We start from the raw sequence: 21,610 nt of genomic DNA on the forward strand, positions 1-21,610 counted from the left end.
TATCTCAATGTGAATCCAAAGTATGTTTTGTCAGAATTATAAACATTTCCCCATTACATTTTTTGAAAGAACTATTGTTCATTCCTTAAGGTTGCTGTAATTCTCACTGAGAAATCGAAAAGATCACAGATAATTAAAAATGATAGCTCTACACTTCTCTGCTGATAGAAAAAAAAACAGACTTCAGAGAAACATAACATGCAGTTCTCTTAAAACTAAGACATACTTGCAAGGAAAACAAGGCTTAAGTAAGGGCTCAAGTTCTATAAATAAGGCTCAGAGATGAGCTATGGGATATTGTTTTGTCAGGTTCAGTCTGTGATATTAAGCATACTTGTAAGAAAGGGAGCATTTACATTATAATTTTCTCACTGGGAAGTGACTTTTGGCTGTCATTTCTTGGCAAATATGTTTGCAGCACCTTCTCTTATAAAAACAATGATCATGGTGCCCTTACTACACCAACCTGCAAGAAGCAAGGCTCATAAGTCAGGCCTACTCTTTGCATAGAGGCACAGAAAGAAATTATTCTTCCATAGGAGATGCTGAAGTCTTCAATCCAAGGGACTGACTATGCTTGCTCAGCTTCAGCATGAGGTGCTTCCAGATTCCTCCCTTGCCATTCACACTTTAAAAACAAGATGCTATGCAATACTGGCAATAGGGTTGCCAAGTCCTCCCTTGCAAGGACTGGAGGGAAGGGTTGCCAGATCCAGGTTGGGAAACTCCTGGAGATTTGGGGATGGAGCCTGGGGAGGACAGGGACCTCAGTAGGGTACCGTGCCATAGAGTCTACCCTCCAAAGCATCCATTTTCTCCAGGAGAACTGATTTCTGTAATCTGGAGATGAGTTGTAATTCCAGGGAACCCCAGGTTCACACCTGGAGGCCAGCATCCCTAACTGGCAGCCAGGTTGCCAGCCTCACCAAATTGCCTTATTATCCTTTAAGCTGAAGTAAATGGGCTGGGCATCCAAGAAAATTAGATTAACAATAAGGATGGCCATGAATTTTTAGCCTTTAAAATATTACAATTTTCTATTTTATGGCAGTATCAGAAATGCTGAAGAGTGGGCCTGACTTATACTTCTAAACAAAGTATTTCTGCTGATTAATTTAGAAGCACACAAATATTTCTAACAATTGGAATACTGACTTTCTTTCCTTACATAGGTATGTGTGTAGATTATGGAAAGACTTCATGTATGTAATGTTGTTGCTCGGACCAAAAGTTACTTACTTTTTCCAGGTATGTGTAACTCCACACTTTTCCATCTGCAAACATGCGGGAAACAATCCTGCCTTGTTTATCAATATCTGTTCTTTCACTCATAGCACCCCGCTGAAGTCCAGCCAGTCGCCCATTGGAGAAATAAGACACATTCACAGCAGCAAGTCCACTGCTGGGTAGCCAGAGAAAAGGGCGCCCAAGCTGATCATAAATAATACGGAGGGTAAATTTCCGGTGATCGTCGTATATTTTTTCTGTGCGAATGTTTCGGTCGTAATCAATAGATAGCAAGTTCCTTCCATGGACCTGTTCAGATAAGAGAGATTGACCGCGGTAAATAATTTGTACTTCAAATATGCATTAGCGCGCACACACAAAAAGCAGCATTTAGTAAGTTCATTGCAGTAATTTGACCAGAATTTCTCTTTAAAAAATTTCAATCATACTAAAGAATGACATGTGTCTTGTTCCTTGAGCCAGTTCCTTTATTTATTTTTTTCAAAAACCATGCATGCATTGCATTAGAATGAAAACTCTTTTCTACGGAAGGGGCAAAAGTCAGCATTTATTTATTTATTTAGATGCCACCCTTTCTTGCCAAAGGAGGACCCAGAACGGCCTACATCATCGTCCTCCCCTTCTCAATTTTATCCTCATAGCAGCAACCCTGAAAGGTAGATTAGGTTGACAGAAAGAGTAATTGGAATGGGGGAAAAAAAGTTCCCTCCTGTTTTATCCCTACTTCCCCTCCTGTCCTTTATGGCAAATTTTAGATTATAATTTCTTGGAGGAATGCCTCCAGTAAGGAACTTCAAACCAAACACTAGAGCTAACTATAGCTATCCCTTTCTAGGCAATGAAGCTGGAGGAAAACTAAGCCCAAGAGAAAAAAAACTAGAGGAAGCATAATTTTCTCCCACAGACGGAAGTGGATCTGAAAGTATTGCTTTGCGATACGAGCATCCTTGCACTTGTTTAATACAGAAGAGAATCTCTGCAGGTCAAGGAGGACTACTTAGATAGTCCAAAATGATGCGAGATCCCATACAGTAAAGGGCAAATGGACAAGGAAACCTTGTTTTGCGGAGAACGAGAGGAGGAACTTGATACATAGCACAAGATGCACAACACTTGAAAATGGAGTGGAAAAGGCAAATACAGTGACTGAACCACTCCCGGCTGCGGCCTGACTGCCCCCCCTTCAGGAATAGGCTGCCCGACTTGTTCTGAGATAAATAAGAGGTTCTAGGACTTCTCCTTATCTCAGAAGAAGTTGGGCAGCCCATTCCTGAAGGGGGAGGAAGTCAGGCAGCAGCCGGGAGTGGTGCAGCCATGCCGCCTCCACAGAGGTTTTCCAGCTGCTGAAAATAAAATAAATTTAGAATATAAAAAAAGGAAAATATCCCCATTGAAAACAGCGAGGCTACACCACCAAAGAGGTGGTGTAGCAATGATGCAGTGCAAGGGGGCATTCCCGGGGCAAAGGTGGTAAGGAAGCTGCCTAAAGTCAGCTCTGCTCCTGGGGGCGGGGGCAGGCTTTCCCTTCTGGGAATCCCCAGCCAGTGTGGCTGTACTGGTGGTGGGGGCCGGCGCAGCTCAACGGCTCCCTGACGCTGGCATGTTTGCCCCCGGGAACAGGATAAGTGCCCCTTATCTTGGGTTAAAGGGGCCCTTACGCTGGAGCGGGGTCACGCCAGCTCCTAATGAGCTTTGCCCCCCCTTCAGGATTGCAGCCTAAAAGACAAAGCACAACCTCATCCTTACAAGTTCTCAAACTGTAACTCCATCTCCCAGTGGCATCTGTTACTTTGGATCCACCAGCTTTTTTCATATGGCTCTGGCTGGTAAGGCAGATGAAGAGCTTCAGGTAGGTGCTGCACAGAGTCAGCAACGGCGATGAACTAGTGCAATGAATTTTCACTGTGCAGAAGGAAGGCAATGCACTGTACATCAGTCCTTCATTGATTGGGGTATGGTTGCATTATCATTAGTATTTTGAAAGCTGTTTTGGTTTCTATTCATAGAGAAGACCGCAAGTTTGGAATCAAATATGAAGGAAATCTCTCTCTTCTCTACTGGATTGCTGGTCAACCCGATGTCTCCAAACCAGTCTCAGTAATGGAAAGTATGCTAGGAAAACAGTTCAGAATATAGGGGCTGATGGACATTACATTTGCCATGGAAATAATATGGAGAGTCTTAACATTTAGCACTTTTCATTACACAGTGTGTTGGTACGAGTCTGCGTGCCCCTGCCAGTTATTTCCAAGAATATGCCCAGTTAGAGAGAGAGAGAGAGATATCACAGCAGGTGGACATTGTGGTTAAGAATAGTGTGATCCATATGGTCAAGCAGATTTCCAACATTATGGCCTCCCAGATAAAGCCACTAACATGTCAAAGCATTTCCAGCAGCTTTTACATAGCAGCCATAACCTCTAAATTGGGCCCTAGTCATTGGCATCTATGTCACATAGATGCCAATTTTTGTCTTTCATATGCAGTTGTAACTTGGTCCAGATACAGCTCTTCAAAGGTCATGCAACAAACACATAGAAGGTCAGTGGTTGGTGCTTTGGGGGCCTTTTAAAAGCAAGGAGACATCGGAAGCATAAACTTAGCTTGTTCTACAGTAAATGCTTTAATATGAAAAATAAATAACTGCATTCACTGGAGACGGACTAAAGAATCCAGGCCAACACTGTAATCGAATAAAACTTCTTAAGCAATTTTAATTGTGGATGCACCATTAATAAAGTAGAAGTCTTTAAATTAGGTATCTTTTGACAGCACTGACTATTTAAGAAGTATTCATCAGTTCCTGGGAATTTGTTCTTCAGCTTATATTTTACAGTCACTTTGATTAAGCAACATTTTCTCTTCTCCAAATTTAAACAGCACATCAAACAATATGGAAATAGACCCCAAGCCTTTCTTGAGGACATGAAAGTTATTCTGAATTATTTTCACAGCAAGGGTGAGCCCAATTCCCACCCCAGCCCACTCTGCAGGAATTCAGTTACAGAGAAAGCAGTTTTTACAATAACATAACTCCATGTTTGTAAGGAAATAATTTTTAATTATCGTTTATTTTCCTCACTCTGATTTTTCCACTTAATGAAGTAGATCTCCCTTTGCCACAGTTTTCATCTCCTCAGTGGATAAGCCATAAAAAACCACCATTCATGCAGAATTTCCCAGAGAAGTTTCAGACATTGCCAAACAAGCTTTCTCAAAACGAAGAAAGTAGCTTTTAAAAATTAATCCTAGTAAAGAAATTCTTTCTTCTCCTATTTCTTATCCTAGATTTCAGTTTTCTCCACAAGAGAACACAACAGACGCTGCCTGTATCATACATTTTGTATGTGTGAGAGGAGGAAGGTGACAGTTGGTACATTCTTTTTCATCATACTGGGGATTATGGGCCTCTTGATGAAGCCCTGTGGGCTCAACTGAAACTTTCTATGCAAAGGAAACCGAAAATTACCATGCAAATTAGCAATATTAACAACAAACAACAGATCATGAGGCTGTAAAGAAGTTGCATTTTTAAACATTGATTCCCCCCCCCCCTTACCCATAGGTTTCAGGGAAAGCAGACAAAAGTCCATCATACACTATGTATGCTTAACTGTGTTTCTTTCAACATATATCTGACTTATTTGAATTTTGGGGGAAGCCAGGCAAGTGTCACCAGTAAAACAGGAGATATTTACAGAAGTCATGGATCTTTCCCCAACACAAATCTTACTTCTTAGGCAGGAAAAAACAACTTCTTCTTAGAGTGGAAGCAGCAGCTTCTGCTTGTGGCTTCTTTGAAGGTGCTGTAAGAAAGTCAGAGTGACCACTGCTGACTAGCCTTGGAGGAATAGGCAGCAGTGGTTTAGAAAGTTTTCACATAGACACAAAACAGGTTGTGCTTTTATATACCTACTGACGACATGCTTGGCTAGCTCAACCATCTCCTGCAGCTAGAATGGGCTGCCAGAAAATGAAAATAAAGCCTATGCTTTTCCTTCTTGTTTGAGAGGCACATAATGATGCAACCTCACTGAAAATAAGCATGTCTGGGCCTGATCAGTGCCTCGATGGGAGACTTCTTGAGAGAAGTCTATGGGACAAGCTAGATGTGATCCAGTCCATGGGACACAGCTGCCATTTGAAAGCACAGTGGACTGAGGTGCTCTTGTGCCCTGTAGCTGTTTTGGCACTTGAAAAGGTGGCAGGGGGAAGAGGACCTCAACTTGCCATGCTGCAGGTCTGATCCCCTCGCGACATTTTTAAAATTACTTTAAATATGGCAGTGGTGTCCATGGGTCGGACCTGTGGACACCATCACATGTAGTTTGGCCCTGCGAGGGAAGAAAAGTGTGATATGAATGTAATAAATAAATCAAGTTCTTAAGTCTGGTACAAAATGTTTTATCACACTGTTCTGAAGCCAGTGCACAGATTAACGTGCTCCAGGACCCTGAGTTCTAGGTAGGGTTGCCAACCTCCAGGTACTAGCTGGAGATCACCTGCTATAACAACTGAACTCCAGCCGACAGAGATCAGTTCCCCTGGAGAAAGTGGCCGCTTTGGCAATTGGACTCTATGACATTGAAGTCCCTCCCCTCCCCAAACCCCGCCCTCCTCAGGCTCGACCCCTAAAATCTCCCGCTGGTGGCGAAGAGGGACCTGGCAACCCTAGTTCTAGGTTTAAATCTCAGTGGTCTGGACTGAAAATGTCAACTTGGCCACAGATGTCCTGGAACGTCCTGGCCAAGGCAACCAAAGCTTTATGTCAGTTCCTCACTTGTAACTGTGAAGAAAGATATATGCTACATAGTTGTTGTGAGGATGGCTAAGATCTATGATGTACAATATTATTAGAAACGTGTGTATGATATACATGCTCATGAGCACACAAATATTACTCAGGAAACACAAATACCTGGTTTGAAAGATTATTTTCTACTGGCAATTTAAGAACACAATAGAGTATAATTGCAGTGTCATATTGATTATATGAAAAAAGAAGGGGGAGAAATCTCTGATAGAAGACAGAAAAAAATGTGCAAAGCAACAGAAGTTACAATGCACTTATCTAATAACTTGTAGGAACTCCAAAATTTTACAAAATGCTAGTAACAACAAAGGTTCAAATACATTGCAAAACTGTTGTGGTTCTGTGTTATATCATCAATACTTTTGTTTTTTGCTTTTGCTCCTAATTTGTATACTATAATGCATGTTTTGCAATTTATTTGAACCTTTGTTGTTACTACTATTTTGTAAAATTTTGGAGTAGCTACGAGTTATTAGATAAATGCCTTGTAACCTCTGTTGCTTTGCACATTTTTTCCTATATTAATTATATGGAAACCCAAACAAAATGATTAACTCCCACACTTTCTGGGAAAGTTATTACCAATATCCTGACTCCAGATTATCTAGTACACTATTTTGCCTTTATTCTGCTACCTACACATGCATCTGTTATTCCGTACCTTAGTGAGGCACAATAAGCTCTTCCTAGAAGCACTTACTGGCTTGTTCAGCAAGCATTACTTATGTGATATTAAGATGTACACAAAAGAGAGAAGTCTTCATGGGGGCTTGCGTAAAACAGACTATACAGCATTCAATTTCTGGTTGATGACTTATTTTGTCAGTAGACATTAATACTTGACTATATAACAAAATTATAGCATTGGACTTGTTTTGCCAGGCTTAATTATGGTTTTTACTGTCTGATCAATGAGAAGTAGAACTTTACGCAGCATAGGCAGAAGCTGATATGAATGAACTCTTCGTCGTCATTTCATGAACACACTCAGCAGTGGTCTTTGCTATGCCAATAGTTTAGCACAAACCTTTCTCAGTTTTGCTCTTATCAAACCACTGTTCATCTCCCTATGATTCTTCTTGTGGGGCTATAAGATTTGGCGACCATTCACAGTCCACACTACTACTGCCCCTTCTGTAGGTTACACTGAAGCCTTACTGGTAATTCTCTTGGCAATGCAATCAAAGAAAAGAAAGGGGGGGGAACCCTCCTTAAATGCAGGGGGGGGGGATGAAAATGTGGTTGCCCACTTCCATATACCAACAGTCTGCTGGGAGGACAACATTCTTGATGACTGAACACACCACAAGACAACATGTAGTTCCTTAAAGCTTAGCCTTAAAACCTGCTATGAAGGCTCTGTCCTGGAACATCAGTCAACAATATATCTAATTCTCAATGTGGCCAGATCTGTGGATACTTAAATTTGGAGCCAGAAGCCATGAACAGACAAGACAAGTCTTTCTACACACCTGAGAAAAGCCCCAGGTTTGCAGAAAAATCTGATATCTAAAATAAATATGCACCCACAAAACCACTGGGGAGTTACAAGTCCCCAAAATAATAGAAGCAGCACTTGTAGCTTTAAGAAACAAATGCTCTCTGTGGTTATTACTAGGCAACCACAACAGTACTGCCAGTTGAAGTCTTGATTTCTGTCAGTAAAAGGCTGGGGGAGGAGGCAGGGACTCTTTCCGGGGCTGTTTTTGCTTTTGATAGAGGACATGTCGGGCCTGCCAGCAAACACCAGTCAGTTTTACTGCATGAGTTCCATGACTCACCTAGACTTAGCTGCGTACCACTGTTCAACAGCAGCCACCACACAAAAAGCCAGTGGCAGGTAGTTGTTAGAGTTTTAGACTAAGACCTGGGAGACCCAGGTTTGAATCCCCACTCTGCCATGCAAGCTTGTTGGGTAGGGTTGCCAACCTCCAGGTACTAGCTGGAGATCTCCTGTTATTACAATTAATCTCCAGCTGATAGAGATCGGTTCACCTGGAGAAAACAGCCGCTTTGGCAATTGGACTCAACGACATTGAAGTCCCTCCCCTCCCCAAACCCTGCCCTCCTCGGGCTCCGCCCCCAAAAACCTCCCGTTGGTGGAGAGGGACTTGCAACCCTATTGTTGGGTGACCTTGGGCCAGTCAAGCACTCTAATCTACTTCACAGGGCTGTTGTGAAGATAAAATGAAAGGGAATGATGTAAGCTTCTTTGGGTCCACATTGTGGAGAAAGGAGGGGTTTACAAGTAGTAAATAAATAATATGTATACTGAATATGAGCAGTGGACAAAAGGTAGGTTTGTGGCTTAGTAAGAAGGAGAGAAGAAAGCAGGGAAAGATAAAAACACGTAGAGGGCTGCCTGGAAGATTAAAAGAGGAAAGGCATACAGGTGAAAATAAGTGGCCCCTCACCAATCTCTGCAGGTTCCTCACTGCACAACTGGGCCTTGCCTGGTTGCTAGCATTGTACAATCTAGCCAGACCTTTCCCAGTGAGAAGCTGACAGGATAAGGAAAACTGGAGGAGGAGATAAGGTTAGGTTGGCTGGTGGGTATGAAGGAGAGAAGAACATAGGAAAATGCAAGAGGCTATGGGGCCTTTCAGGGAAGGGAAAGTGGAAATTGTGGGAAGTCGTTATGGGCCCCCACTTGTATGAACAAATAAGAATGCTTTTCAACATGCACAGAAAACCTTTCCTTCATTCATGAAAACCCCAAATAGCCTCAAGCACATATAGGATTAAGGAAAGGGGTTTGCAAGGCATAAGATGTTGTTACACTGCTGCACTTTTTCTCTAACTTTGTAATTGAGTTTTTGTAATTAAGTTTGTGGTATTAAACTATTTTATTGTACATATTATACTGTTTACAGGGCACTGTTCTCTAATTTTTGTAATCCAGTTTTATTGCATTATTGGTTATATGTATTGTATTGCTCTTTGCATTGCTTTGAACTGCATAATCTGCAGAGAGGCCCAAACTATACATTATGTCTGACACACGTTGAATCTGTGTTCCTCTGAACCCACCCAACTCTGTTCTTTTCACAGTCAGACACAAAATTGGGGAACTGACATTCTCAAGCACACCAAGGCCAAACTGGGCTTGGGAACATGGTGTTGGAGGAGTAAGAGTGTCAGCCTTCCCTCCCACACCACTTTCCTGAATTGAAATGGCTGTGAGGGCCCTGTTTTCCCTGCTGTGGGCTACACATGCACTGAAGTCCTGCGGCTGGTACTTGGCAGGAGACTGGGGTGGTTTGGGGGCATGGCAGCTGGCATTCGATGACATCACTTTGAGGGCAAACCCAGAAGTGACATCATCGCATAGCTGCAGTGATCTAGGATTCACTAGAAATTCTGTGTTAAAATGCTGGAAGTAGGTTTGCCAACCTCTAAGTGGTAACAAGGACTCAAAACCACTGTTAATACAAGAATGTAGGAATAAAACAGGGCAGGTTCAAAGTATCAAAAAGCTATATTCTACAGGTGCCATTTGGCTTCTTTGTAACTGCTGTTGAATTTGTGGAACAGCCATTGTATATTGTTGTATAATTGTATGTCTCATTAGCTTGAGTTTTGCACCTGTAGAATATAGCTTTTTGATACTTTGAACCTGCCCTGTTTTATTCCTACAACCTCTAAGTGGTGGCTGGAGATTTCCCGCTATTACAATTGATCTCCTTTTGTAATTTTATGCTGGCCATTGGCCATAACAAATAAACAAACAAACAAACAATTGATCTCCAGCTGATACAGATCAGTTCATCTGGAGAAAATGGCCGATTTGGCAATTGGGCTCTATGTCCCTCCCTCCTCCAAATCCCGCACTCCCCATGCTCCACCCCCAAAATCTCCAGGTATTTCCCAACCCGGAGCTGGAAACCCTAGATGGAAATGAAGTCACAGCACTGCTTAATGCTGATTTTTCATATTATCCCCCGCCCCATTGCCCTAATGAGTGGGAGACCTGGAAGTCCTAACTGATTGAGAATGTTAATTCTCCAAAGTTACTTCTTTCTCTTTCTTTCTTTCTTTCTTTCTTTCTTTCTTTCTTTCTTTCTTTCTTTCTTTCTTTCTTTCTTTCTTTCTTTCTTTCTTTCTTTCTTTCTTTCTTTCTTTCTTTCTTTCTTATTCCTCCCTTCTCAAGACAGATTACATATCTGATTGTAAAAAGAACACTCACATCAGGGTTCCTTGTGTCAGACATAATGTCTAATTTGGACTTCAGAGAGTCTCAGTGAAAAAGATGGGTGATAAATGAAGTAAATTAATAGTTATTTGCAAGTAAAACTGAATATTCCTGCACAATTTTAGAAATTAACTATAGTCCATTAACTCAAAACAATTATTTTTAAGATTCTTTAATACCCAACAAATTCACTTCCATTAAATTGCTGGAAGAAATCCAAACAAATGATTTTTCTTCAGCCTGCATCTGCTATCTAACTTTGTATTCAATTTAACATTGCAAATCTAGGCACGGCGGATATCTCCATTAGTAGGGTTGCCAACCTTAAGGTGGCAGCTGGAGATCTTCCACTATTACATCTGATCTCCAGGCAACAGAGATCAGTTCCACTGGAGAAAATGGCCACTTTGGCAATTAGACTCTATGGCATTGAAGTCCCTCCCAACCCCAGCCTCCTCAGGCTCCACCCCCAAAATCTCCAGGTATTTCCCAACATGGAGCTAGCAGACCTATCCATTAGCTACATTCCCTTGTCATTAGTCCTGGGGTAGGGGAGATCACCCACGTGCCTGCATCTGACCTGAGTGGTATGTCATGTCTCCAATATGCTCTTTTACTATTTTCCAGCGCAGCTTGCTTTTATTTCATTCATGAGGCAGTTTGGAAAAAAAGCTGAATTAAAATAAATTAGATGCAAATACATTCAATGGTTTCCCTCTTGTTTTCAAATTGCATTTTCAGTCCACTCAACCTGTTATAATCTCATAGTGATTTTCATTTAAAAGAGCTAAATGGATATGTGATTACTGTTACAGGAACTAACACAAGACAATTAAATGCTGAGGTGTTGATAGATAAAGCTGTGTTTTGATTTGCATATACATGGTGCAAAAAATCTAACTCTGGCAAGAAATCAGCTCTAAGACTTGTATGTTTAACTTCTGCTAATTACCACAAGTGCCTCTATTAAGGTTTTACTACTCAGAGCCAGGATTAAAGACATTTATGTTAGGGCCTTACTTGTTAATTTGAGAGTCTAGTCAAAATTCAGCCGATTTAACACAATGGAAAAAAATCCTAAAATGATTGCTATTAATAACCAACATCTATACAACAGCACCGCGCACAAATCAGTTACACGGCCCTGAAACAGAGACATCAACAATTTAATTCCTAATCTTGTAGTATGTCTTACGCTTTTCCTGTTTGCAAAATATAGAGGTATGCAACTCTCTCATTATAGGCAGTACAACACTATTGGTAATACATGAAGGAAAGGATTAGTACCTATTAAGCAGTGAGACTGTAAAATGTTAAGAGTCCTCCTGTCTCATAGACATTCCAGCTGGGCAAGAAGTCTTGAGAATGCAGGGCTCAGTGCTGCTGGTGAAGTGCGAGACTTGAAGAAAGATTTTCAGCAGTATTCTGCACCAGAATAAGATAGGAAAAGGCTGAGCACCTCTGGGTGCTATTTGAACAGTAGCAGATGGCACTGTAATGTTAAAAATGGCAAATGGGAGAGGACTGATATGAGCAGTGACAAATAACGCGGTGCCTTCTCTACAGTTATTTGGTTGCGGAGTATGAATCATATATTATTTCCACTTAGATATTCAAGGCTCTGCTAGAGAAGAAAAGGATAGGATAGAGCCTAAGAGAAATTTTACCTGCAAGTGAATAATATTGGGAAATACCCATTCACATGAATTCTCCCACTGTTTGCCTGAGGCTATAAGAAAGGCCCCCATACTTTTACCATTTCACAAAATGGGCAAAACAGACTTGCTCATAAGAGTATTGTTGTAGAGGGAGAAGAGGTGTGGTGTAATGGATCAGCTTGGGTGGTGACCTCTATTAGGGATAATGGTTTTTTTCTTCCAGTTTTTCAGTCCTATGTTGTTTTGCTAGGAGTCTTTGCTATTAGACTCAAATGTTATCATTCAAAAGTTATCATATTCTGTAATCACTGTACTGAAAGATAGAATACTTCTATCATACTAATCTGCCTTTACTCCCAGTGTAAATGAAAAGAATAAACAAACAAAAGTGGCTTGTCTAAACTCACCCAGTGAATTCAAGGCAAGGTTGAAACTGGGGATTTCCTGATTTATAATTCAGTCTTTTAATGTAGAAAACAAAACAATGGCCCACAAACTGGACATGGTCAATTTGCATTCCAATTCCGAAAAATGGAAATGTCAAAGACTGCAGAAACTATCAGACCATTGCATTAATTTCTCATGCAAGAAAAGTGATACTTAAAATCTTACAACAAAGATCGTTACCATGTATGGAATGAGAAATGCCAGTTGTTCAAGTCAAGATGGATTCAGAAAGAGACCCTAGAGATCATATTGCAAATTTACATTAGTTACTGAAGCATGTGAGGCAATTTCAGAAAAAAGGCAGCTTGTGCTTCATAGAAAACAGCAAAGCTTTTGACTGTGTCAATCATGAAAACCTATGGTTGGTTTTAAAGGAAACGGGTGTGCTACATCATCTGATTGTGTCAATGTGCAACCTTTACTCTGGACAAGAGGCTACTGTTAGGGCAGAATATGGAGAAACAGAATGGTTTCCAAGTAGCAAAGGTGTCAGACAAGGATATATTTTATCTCTGCTTACAGGAAGAAAGTTGATTCATTTGAAATGTGGTGTAGGGACGAGTGTATTATGTATACCGTGGACCGCCAAAAAGACAAATAAGTGGATTATGGATCAGATCAATCCTGAACTCTCCCTAGAAGCTAAAATTACCAAACTAAGGCTATCGTACTTTGGTCAAATTATAAGACAAGGGTCACTGGAAAAGACAATAATGCTAGGAAAAGTTGAAAGCAGCAGGAAAAGAGGAAGACCCAACATGAGATGGATCAATTCTATAAAGGAAGGCAGAGCCCTTAGTTTGCAAGACCTGAGCAAGGCTGTTAATTATAGGATGTTTTGGAGGATGCTAATTTATAGGGTCACCATAAGTCAGAAGTGACTTCATGGTACTTACACACACACAGAGACTGACACTTTTAATCATAATACAACACGAAATCTCTGCTGATGAAGAAGGGCAAAAATTTGATTGATGGACTTCGGCAAGAGTGCATAGGGTGACCCTTTAAAGCATGGTTACCTTTTGTCATCTTTTTTAGGGGTTCATGTAAGTATATGAGAAACAAAGTTGTTTGACATGCCTAGTCACATGAGGAGGGTATTTTTTGTCATATTCCTACTTCTCTAGATTTCTGATCAACTGTAGATATTTGATGAAAATTGTCATATGGCTGTATATTAGAGATGCCTAGCTTCCCACAAAGTTCAATTCCCATATGACCTCATATGAAGCTGTCTTCATGTGGACACTGGTCCACCTAGCTCAGTATTATCTACTCTGGCCCTCCAGGTTCTTAGGAAGACAGATGTCACCTGAGAGCCTTTAACTGGGGAAGTCAATGAACCCAAGGATTGATTGAACCCTGGACCCTCTGCATAAAAACTATGTGCCCACTATTGAGCCACAGCACACCTCATAGATCTTGCAGCATGATTTCAAATAGCATCCACGTGATAAAATATTATCTATAGTTACTCTTTATCCTCTGATACACAATCATCAGCAAATCAATAGTGACGCACCACTGAAAATAATGGAGGTCTTCAGCAGGATAAAGAAACAACAATACTGTTTCAAAATTAGCACACAGGTGTGTGTGTGTGCACGTAATAAACCCGTACTTGTTTTTCTTTCAGAACCAGCAAGGTGTCTTATCTTCCAACTAGGTTCATGTCTAGTATCAGGGGCTCAGAACAGGGACAAAGGACTTCCAAACATGAGCTGTGGTGTAAGAATAGCAGGCAGGGGAGGGTTGTGCATGCCCGCCCATGCACCGTTAACACATTTTAGACATGAGTACAGCAAACTCACCCATCACATGCAGTTTTGTCCTAATATTCCATATTGTTCACATTTTTATATTTTAATAAAATAGTGTAGCATATTAGAATTGAAAACAGTTCACTTTTTGAACAGCAGAAGATGATTGTAAGGCTGGGTTGCACTTACCCTAAGCTTTCTGCCAAACACAGTCACTTTTCCTTTAATCTGTTCCTTCCTCAGGCGCCACTCTATTGAGTTTAAGCCATTCTCCATCGGCAGGGAAATGTTACATCGTCCTATCGTTGGGGTCACAGAGCCAGCAAGGACATGTGGTTCACTGTGGAAGCTAATACTCATTCCATTGGCATACATCACCCTCAAAGTACCATTATTACAGAGCTGATAGCTGTTCCTCACTTGATCTGGAAAAATAATGAGAAAAAAATTACTTAGTTGCATTTGTCATAAAGAAAACATATGGCCTAATTTGCTAGGCTTTCATGGTCTTTCTCCGTTTTTCAAATGAACTTTGCCTGCAATTACCATATAGAGTAGGATGGTGGATATTTGAGGTAGTATTGATTTAAGGACAACTGTACTAAAATCCAGAATCTTCAGTTATTTCAATTTATTAGAGTTCTCCTTCCTCTTGTCTCAATCAGAATGCATACTGACATTGTTTATCCTCAGAATTAATGTGGCTACATGTCAGGAACTCAGTGGGAAAAATGATTTTAATTGAAATACATCAACAAAGAACTTTTTAAATTTGGGAATTTGGAAAGTAGAGTCTGAAGTCTTTTATCACAAATGAGCAAGTCAGTCCCTTTTTCTTTCTTTTCTTTGCATGTATTTCAAATGTGCTCTGCTATTAGATATTCAGCAGTATTATAGCTTAGGTTTGGTCTTTAAGGATGATGTTAAACACAAAATGTGTTGCCAAACGCAATCTTTGTGTGAGTGTCATTGCCTCGAAGAAAATGTTCCAGCCAAGTAGACATCTGGCCTTTTACTGACTGACAAAAGTTACAAAAATAAAACTTCACATTTCTGAAACGGTTATTCTCCAGAGTGGCTGGTGCAACCAGATCCATTCCATAAAACAGTCAAAAAGGAGTTTCTCCACTCAGGCAGTACAGTGAGCAGCTGCCATCAAAGAACCACTATCCTTTTGTCCAAAGGAAAATATCTACATAATTAATCATCTGGTAGCACAGAAATAAAGCCATCGGAACCCAGGAAAACAGTCCATAAATGTTGACATTTATATGTCAGGAGGCTATTGTCCTGTGACTATGTTTGTTTTCAGTGACATTATCTCTTAATTAAAAAAACATCATTCGCAAAATCCCTTTCACTGCAGCTTTGGTAACAATGTCAAGACATATGCAACATGGAATCACTTTTGGAAGGTTCACATTTAACCCCTTTACCGATCTCTGCTTCAGAGCTTATACTGTGACTTGGCTTACATAGGAAACTGTCCAAGACGCCGTAAGCCATTTAAGCAAAACGGCTGGTTCTCTTAACCGCTCTCAGATCGGTGGCAAACAATCAAAGGAAAAGGGATGGAGTGGGGCCCAGCAAGACTATTTAAATGTGCCTGGAGGATAAATGTCATGGGGAAAAATAAGTCAACACTGTAGTTCTTTTAGTGGCAATCTGTACAGTCAAACATATGGGTAGTCAGGAAGTTTCTAGAGCTAGCTAAAGATTCGCATATCCACGTTGTTCCCTTCAAAAAGTGCAATTTTCCCTGTTAAATATGCCACAAGGGGCAGGAAGAGCTTCATAGTTTCCATGAGAAATATTCCCACTGTGAACGACAGACATCTGAAGGAGTAATCTGCTTTTCTTCTTTATGATTGGTAGGCAGGCACACATTTGGTAGTGAAATCCTCTGGGATAAAGTACAAAAAAAAAAAAAACCCTCTTGCAAATGTACTTGAACATCTCATGGATGGAGCTATCATTGTATAGTTTTTCTTTTAAACTTAAAAAGCCCCCCATGATCATACAATCATTGTATTGTCTAATGATACGAAATATCCAAGGATAGAATTATTGCGAAGCAACAAGCTAATCCATCTTGGAGGTCAGTATAACAAAACGGATGTCCTTTTGGAATCCAACTTGGTCTTATTAAGGTATAAGGATGAAACTCTTCAAACACCAAGTTTCTGGAGGATGTGTTTAGCGTAGTCTTAGATCTGCGAAACAGGTGGAAGTGCTACATTTTGAATCAGAGAAAAATCAGAAATGTCTTTAGGCAGCAGTTATCTTGGGGGATAAGAAGTGACATCCCAATGCAAGTGAAGAAAAGGTGGGTCAAACCTATATAAAAAAATGCTTTAGGTGAGAAAGCATTGTACATCTTTCAGCAGGAAGGCAGAAATTTGTGCCAAATGGACATGTAAAGAAGGAATATCAAGATCTTCACTTGTGGAAGGGTTAAAATATTGTTTTTATTTTTGAGCCACCTTCAGCAGGTTTCTAGAGAGGAGGCATACACATTTTCTAAATAAACAGTAAAATGAATACAATAATAAGATGCAATTAAAAGAGGAAAGCAGGCCCATTGACTCTTGTAGAAAATTTTCAGACCTTAAGGTGAACTCCTCAAAGTTTCCTAATAACTTTACAAGGGATGGATCTTCCTAGTCATTAGACGAGCCAGCATGGTGTAGTGGTTAAGAGCAGTGGACTCCAATCTAGAGAACCAGGTTTGATTCCCCACTCCTCCACATGAAGTCTGCTAGGTGACCTTGTGCCAGTTACAGTTCTCTCAGAACTCTTTCAGCTCACGTAGAGGAAGGCAATGGCAAACCACCTCTGAATGTCTCTAGCCTTGAAAACCCTACATAGAACCATCCTTAAACTCTTGATGCTTTAACAAGTGATACCAGTAATTAGGGTTGCCAGCTCACGGTTGGGAAATACCTGGAGATTTTGGGTGGAGCATGAGGAGGGCGGGGTTTGTGGAGGGGAGGGACTTGAATGGGGTATAATGCCATAGAGTCCACCTTCCGAAGCAGCCATTTTCTCCAGTTGAACTGATATCTGTCACCTGGAGATCAGTTGTAATAGCAGGAGATCTCAAGCTACCACCTGGAGGTTGGCAACCTTACCAATAATATATTTTTGGCATAATATTTAATATGAGAATGCTATTTTCTGATATGAATAACAGTCAAATATGAATAAAAATCTAAAGCTTACTGAATTGATAGGAATGATTCAGGAAAGTGTGTTTCTCCTGTTGAGAGTAGAGTGATGTGGTACCGAACAGGTACACATGAGAATGTGATATCCATATTCAGGAGTTTGTGTATGTGTGTTGGGAGGCGGAAGGCATAGTCATTACAGAAGTAAAAATGGAGATTACTGGACAATGATTTTTTAAACAATAAAAACCGCCATTCTCAAGAGTTTTACAAAAACCTAGACTACACGAAAGCACACAGACCAGAAATTGCCTGTATGTGCTTTATACCATTGTTCCTGCTCACACATAGGTGTGCAAAGCCTTTGGAGAATAGTTTAGAGGTGATTTTTTTGTGTGTATATTTGACAGATGACGTGGTGTTCTAAAAAGTGAGCTTCTGTACCTTGAACTACTGTATAAGATGCCTCCACAGAGGAGAGGTTGGTAATTACTGTGACATCATCATCCCGGTTGGAGTTTTCAATATCTATGGTAATAGACTTTTCCATTTCACGATGAAGGCTGGTTACTACACCCGTGGGGCGAGTTACATTGGTTAGACGTCCTTCATGGTCATAACTAAAAGATGCAAGAAAAATTGCACATATATAATTTTTCCAAGGTTCATCTGAGCCAACATATACCTTCACATTTTAAATTATATGCACACACACATTGCCAACCTAGAGATTGGAGAATAACAAAAACAACTTGAAGAGCAAGTATAGGGATCCCATTATGCAAAATAATCAACTCATAATCTTCAGTATCAAAAGCAGGAAGACTTCACCCGAGTTCTGTAGGACCAGCTGCTAGATTGAGGAACCAAAGCACATAGATCTAGGGAACTCAAATGAAGGTAATGCTCTGAACAATCTCGGTTCGGCACATCTGTGGAAAGACCTTCTTACACACAAATCTCCCTGGATGTTACCTTTTCATATGTATTTACAGAGTGCAATCAATATGATTTACATATTTTTAATGATATCCTCACAGTCCCTTCTTCTTGTAATATGTTTCAGATAACTAAAACGATCGCAAAGAACCAATCTTCAAAATGTGCAGTGATCTATTTCGGTACAAATGTTTCTGTGATATGCCTCTGGCAGAGGTTCCTTCTCAAATTTTTGCAGGAAGAAGCATTTCAGTTTGGAGGAGAAGATTCTGTAATGCTTAACCCTTGGATATACTGAAGGTTAAATTTCAAGTGTTAAGTTATTTACATAGTTTAATATACATATAAGGTGACTTGTATTCTTCTAACATATCACATGAACTACAGCAATGCTTTGCACAAGGCAGCCAACCCCTCTTTTTCTTTTAAGCATGCACACCTAATAAATAACAATAAAAATTTATTCCAGTACAAATTTTGTTAAGGCTTTATGGTGCCACTGAACCCCTATTTTACTGAGCTGCTATAGACTAACATCTAAAATCTTTACCTAGTGAACAGGTCCTTTAAATCAGTTTAAACTACAATTATATTTGTTTTGGGGCACAAATAATTACATCTGTTCTTGGGCATTGTGTGTTTGTGTGTTTGTATGTGTGTGCAGCAACTCCTCCAATCCTGCACTTTGCTTCATATCTATTTGTGGTGCTGTGCCAGCACACCATTTGGAGATGGACCCATCTTAAGGCTCTGTTTCTTGGCACAGCAACCAAAACAGCATCAAGTCATAGATGTTTCTGGAAGATATAAGGGGTCTACTTACAAAGTTGTGGAGACCAAGTCCTATGAGGAAAGTTTGAAGGAGATGAGTATGCTTAGGCTGAAGAGGAGAAGACTGAGAGGGGACATGATAACCATCTTCAAGTACTTGAAGGGCTGTCATATAGAGGAGGGTGCCGAGTTGTTTTCTGTTGCCCCAGAAGGTCGGACCAGAACCAACGGGTTAAAATTAAATCAAAAGAGTTTCTGTCTAAACATTAGGAAGAACTTTCTAACCGTTAGAGCAGTTCCTCAGTGGAACAGTCTTCCTTGGGAGGTGGTAAGCTCTCCTTCCCTGGAGGTTTTTAAGAAGAGGTTAGATGGCCATCTGTCAGCAATGCTGATTCTATGACCTTAAGCAGATGATGAGAGGGAGGGTATCTTGGCCATCTTCTGGGCCTGTAGGGGTCAATGGGGGTGTGGGGGAGGTAGTCGTGAATTTCCTGCATTGTACAGGGGGTTGGACTAGATGACCCTGATGGTTCCTTCCAACTCTATGATTCTATGAATTTAGTACATTTAGGATCAATTAAGATTTCCATATGTGATTAGGATATGGAAATTCAAGGCTCACAAATGAATAATTTATCAGAGGACAGATAGACCCTCATAAAAATAGTATCTGAAAAATATGGGAGGCATCATTCTGTTCCAGAAACAGTAGAAAACACTGATTATTGTTCAAGCAATATAGATCTCATGCTACAACTGAACTGAACAAAGCAAGTTAAAATTATGTATATGGTCATAATTATTTCGTTTGGCAGAACCTAGAAGTCATTTGGTGCAAATGCCTTTGATTATTTTTCCCCCTCAGTATCAGCAACTGTTTTTTTCTTTCTTTCTGGAAAAGAATGTTCACATGATCACTTTTCTCCAGAGACAAGATACTAATGAGGCACTAATTGCTGAAACTGGCAAATTGTCCCCAGTGGGCAGGTCCATCTACACATAGCTCTATAGAGTTGTCGAGCAGGGTAGGTAAGCAGCAGACTGAAAAGCATATGGGAGCAGCAACTGCTACCCCGCGAGCACGGCTGTTCTCAGCTGGGGAAAGAGCCTGGACTGGATTGTGCTGGATCGCTCAATAATGTGACTTAATTATTCAATGGATTTAGGCAGTAGACAGCCGTAAATGCATTTATTCAGCTATAACTATGATGGAGCGGGACATTTCCTGGGAACTGATGAGTGGCTGGGTGGAGTGAGGGTCTCAAACACATTAGAGAGCTGTTAATGTGCAGGAAATGCCTCGATCGAGGCAACGAGGAAAATGGAAGAGACAAACTATGGAGAATGGGAATGACTTTATAGCTCCGAGAGTCCAGTCAGCGCATGATGTTTCTGTCTGAAAGAGGTACGGTATTATTGTAAATTGGTCCTGTCGTTCAAATTAGTGCCAAACATGCACAGCCAGGCTTTCGATATGATTCATTAATTTTGTTACTGTTTTTCTGTTTCACATTTTCCAAATTGCACTGGATGTTCCTTATATTTGTCCTTGTTTGCTATGCTTCATTCAGAGTTTTCTGTCACTGCTACAACTTATGATGATCTGTAACCTAACGTGTTCAGCTAGCAGTCTTGCACCTGGGATTCAAAACATTCAGATAAAGTTATTTTGATATAAAGTAATGGACTAATTCCAGCTTTCAGTCTCATGTGAAGATGAATAAGGTTTCATATCCACACAATCTATTTCTTGGCAGCACTTAAATTAATCCTTATTTAGTGCTTTCAAGATACAAAATATTTGATATGGTTAGCTAGTGAGACCAATTCAAAATATGTCCCTACCATTATGTTTCATATTCCCAAAGCATTTCAGCAGTCATGTCTTTCATTTTATAATCAGAGACACCTGAAAAACTGGCTATTTGCATGAACCCGAAAAAGACCAACATACTGCACCCTGTGGTATAGATATGGTCTTTGAATGCAATTTACTGTACATCGAACTTGATAATGGGCTAGATGAAGAATGCTGCCAGAATATTGTGGAAGTGGCTATCCATCTCCTATTTTGGAAAGCCATCATGCAACATTGTTAAGGCAGACACAACACAATACTATAAAGTGACCAGCAGATGGCAGTATTCTCCTAGATAAGAGAAAAACTTTCCACACACACAAAAATTACAAACATGGGTATCGGTAAAAATTATGGCTGTATTTCCAAACTGGGTTATTTATTCCCTTGAATTAGTTTTGCTTGTTTTACTTGTCTGTATGGTCAAGTTGTTGAACAACCTACTCCTAAATAGCCCAGCAAGATGGAAATGACAACCTGACAACCTGAATCAATGCTATTGCTTATGAGGGGTGTTCTCAGCAGATTCTTTTTAGGGGGTGTTCTCAGCACATACTGGGTAGAGGCACTAGTTAATGCTCCACGTGAAACTATATATGAAAATAACTTCCTTGTTGAAAAAGAACTCACACTGCCATGACAGTCCACTTCAAGTCTAAACAGACATTGTGATGGACGCTGGCGTGAGCATACTCCTGCGAACAAATAATAAATAATAAATAACAGCAGAACGGGTTGCTTGCTCATGAAGCAA

General features: G+C 40.4%; 1 protein-coding gene across 3 annotated transcripts in view; it reads right to left on the bottom strand.

The window, feature by feature from the left end:
- The window catches only part of TENM2 (teneurin transmembrane protein 2), an 860,742-nt gene that overhangs the window by 9,276 nt on the left and 829,856 nt on the right, over positions 1-21,610 (bottom strand). For all 3 annotated transcript variants that reach the window (XM_056867244.1, XM_056867243.1, XM_056867245.1), the window contains 3 exons: positions 17,733-17,908; positions 14,311-14,546; positions 1,240-1,536 (listed from right to left, as the gene is read on the bottom strand). In XM_056867244.1, coding sequence (XP_056723222.1) covers positions 1,240-1,536; positions 14,311-14,546; positions 17,733-17,908 — 709 coding nt within the window. The remainder of the gene's footprint in view (positions 1-1,239; positions 1,537-14,310; positions 14,547-17,732; positions 17,909-21,610) is intronic.

This window comes from Euleptes europaea, chromosome 1 (genome assembly GCF_029931775.1).
Source record: "Euleptes europaea isolate rEulEur1 chromosome 1, rEulEur1.hap1, whole genome shotgun sequence".
Classification (NCBI taxonomy): Eukaryota; Metazoa; Chordata; class Lepidosauria; order Squamata; family Sphaerodactylidae; genus Euleptes; species Euleptes europaea.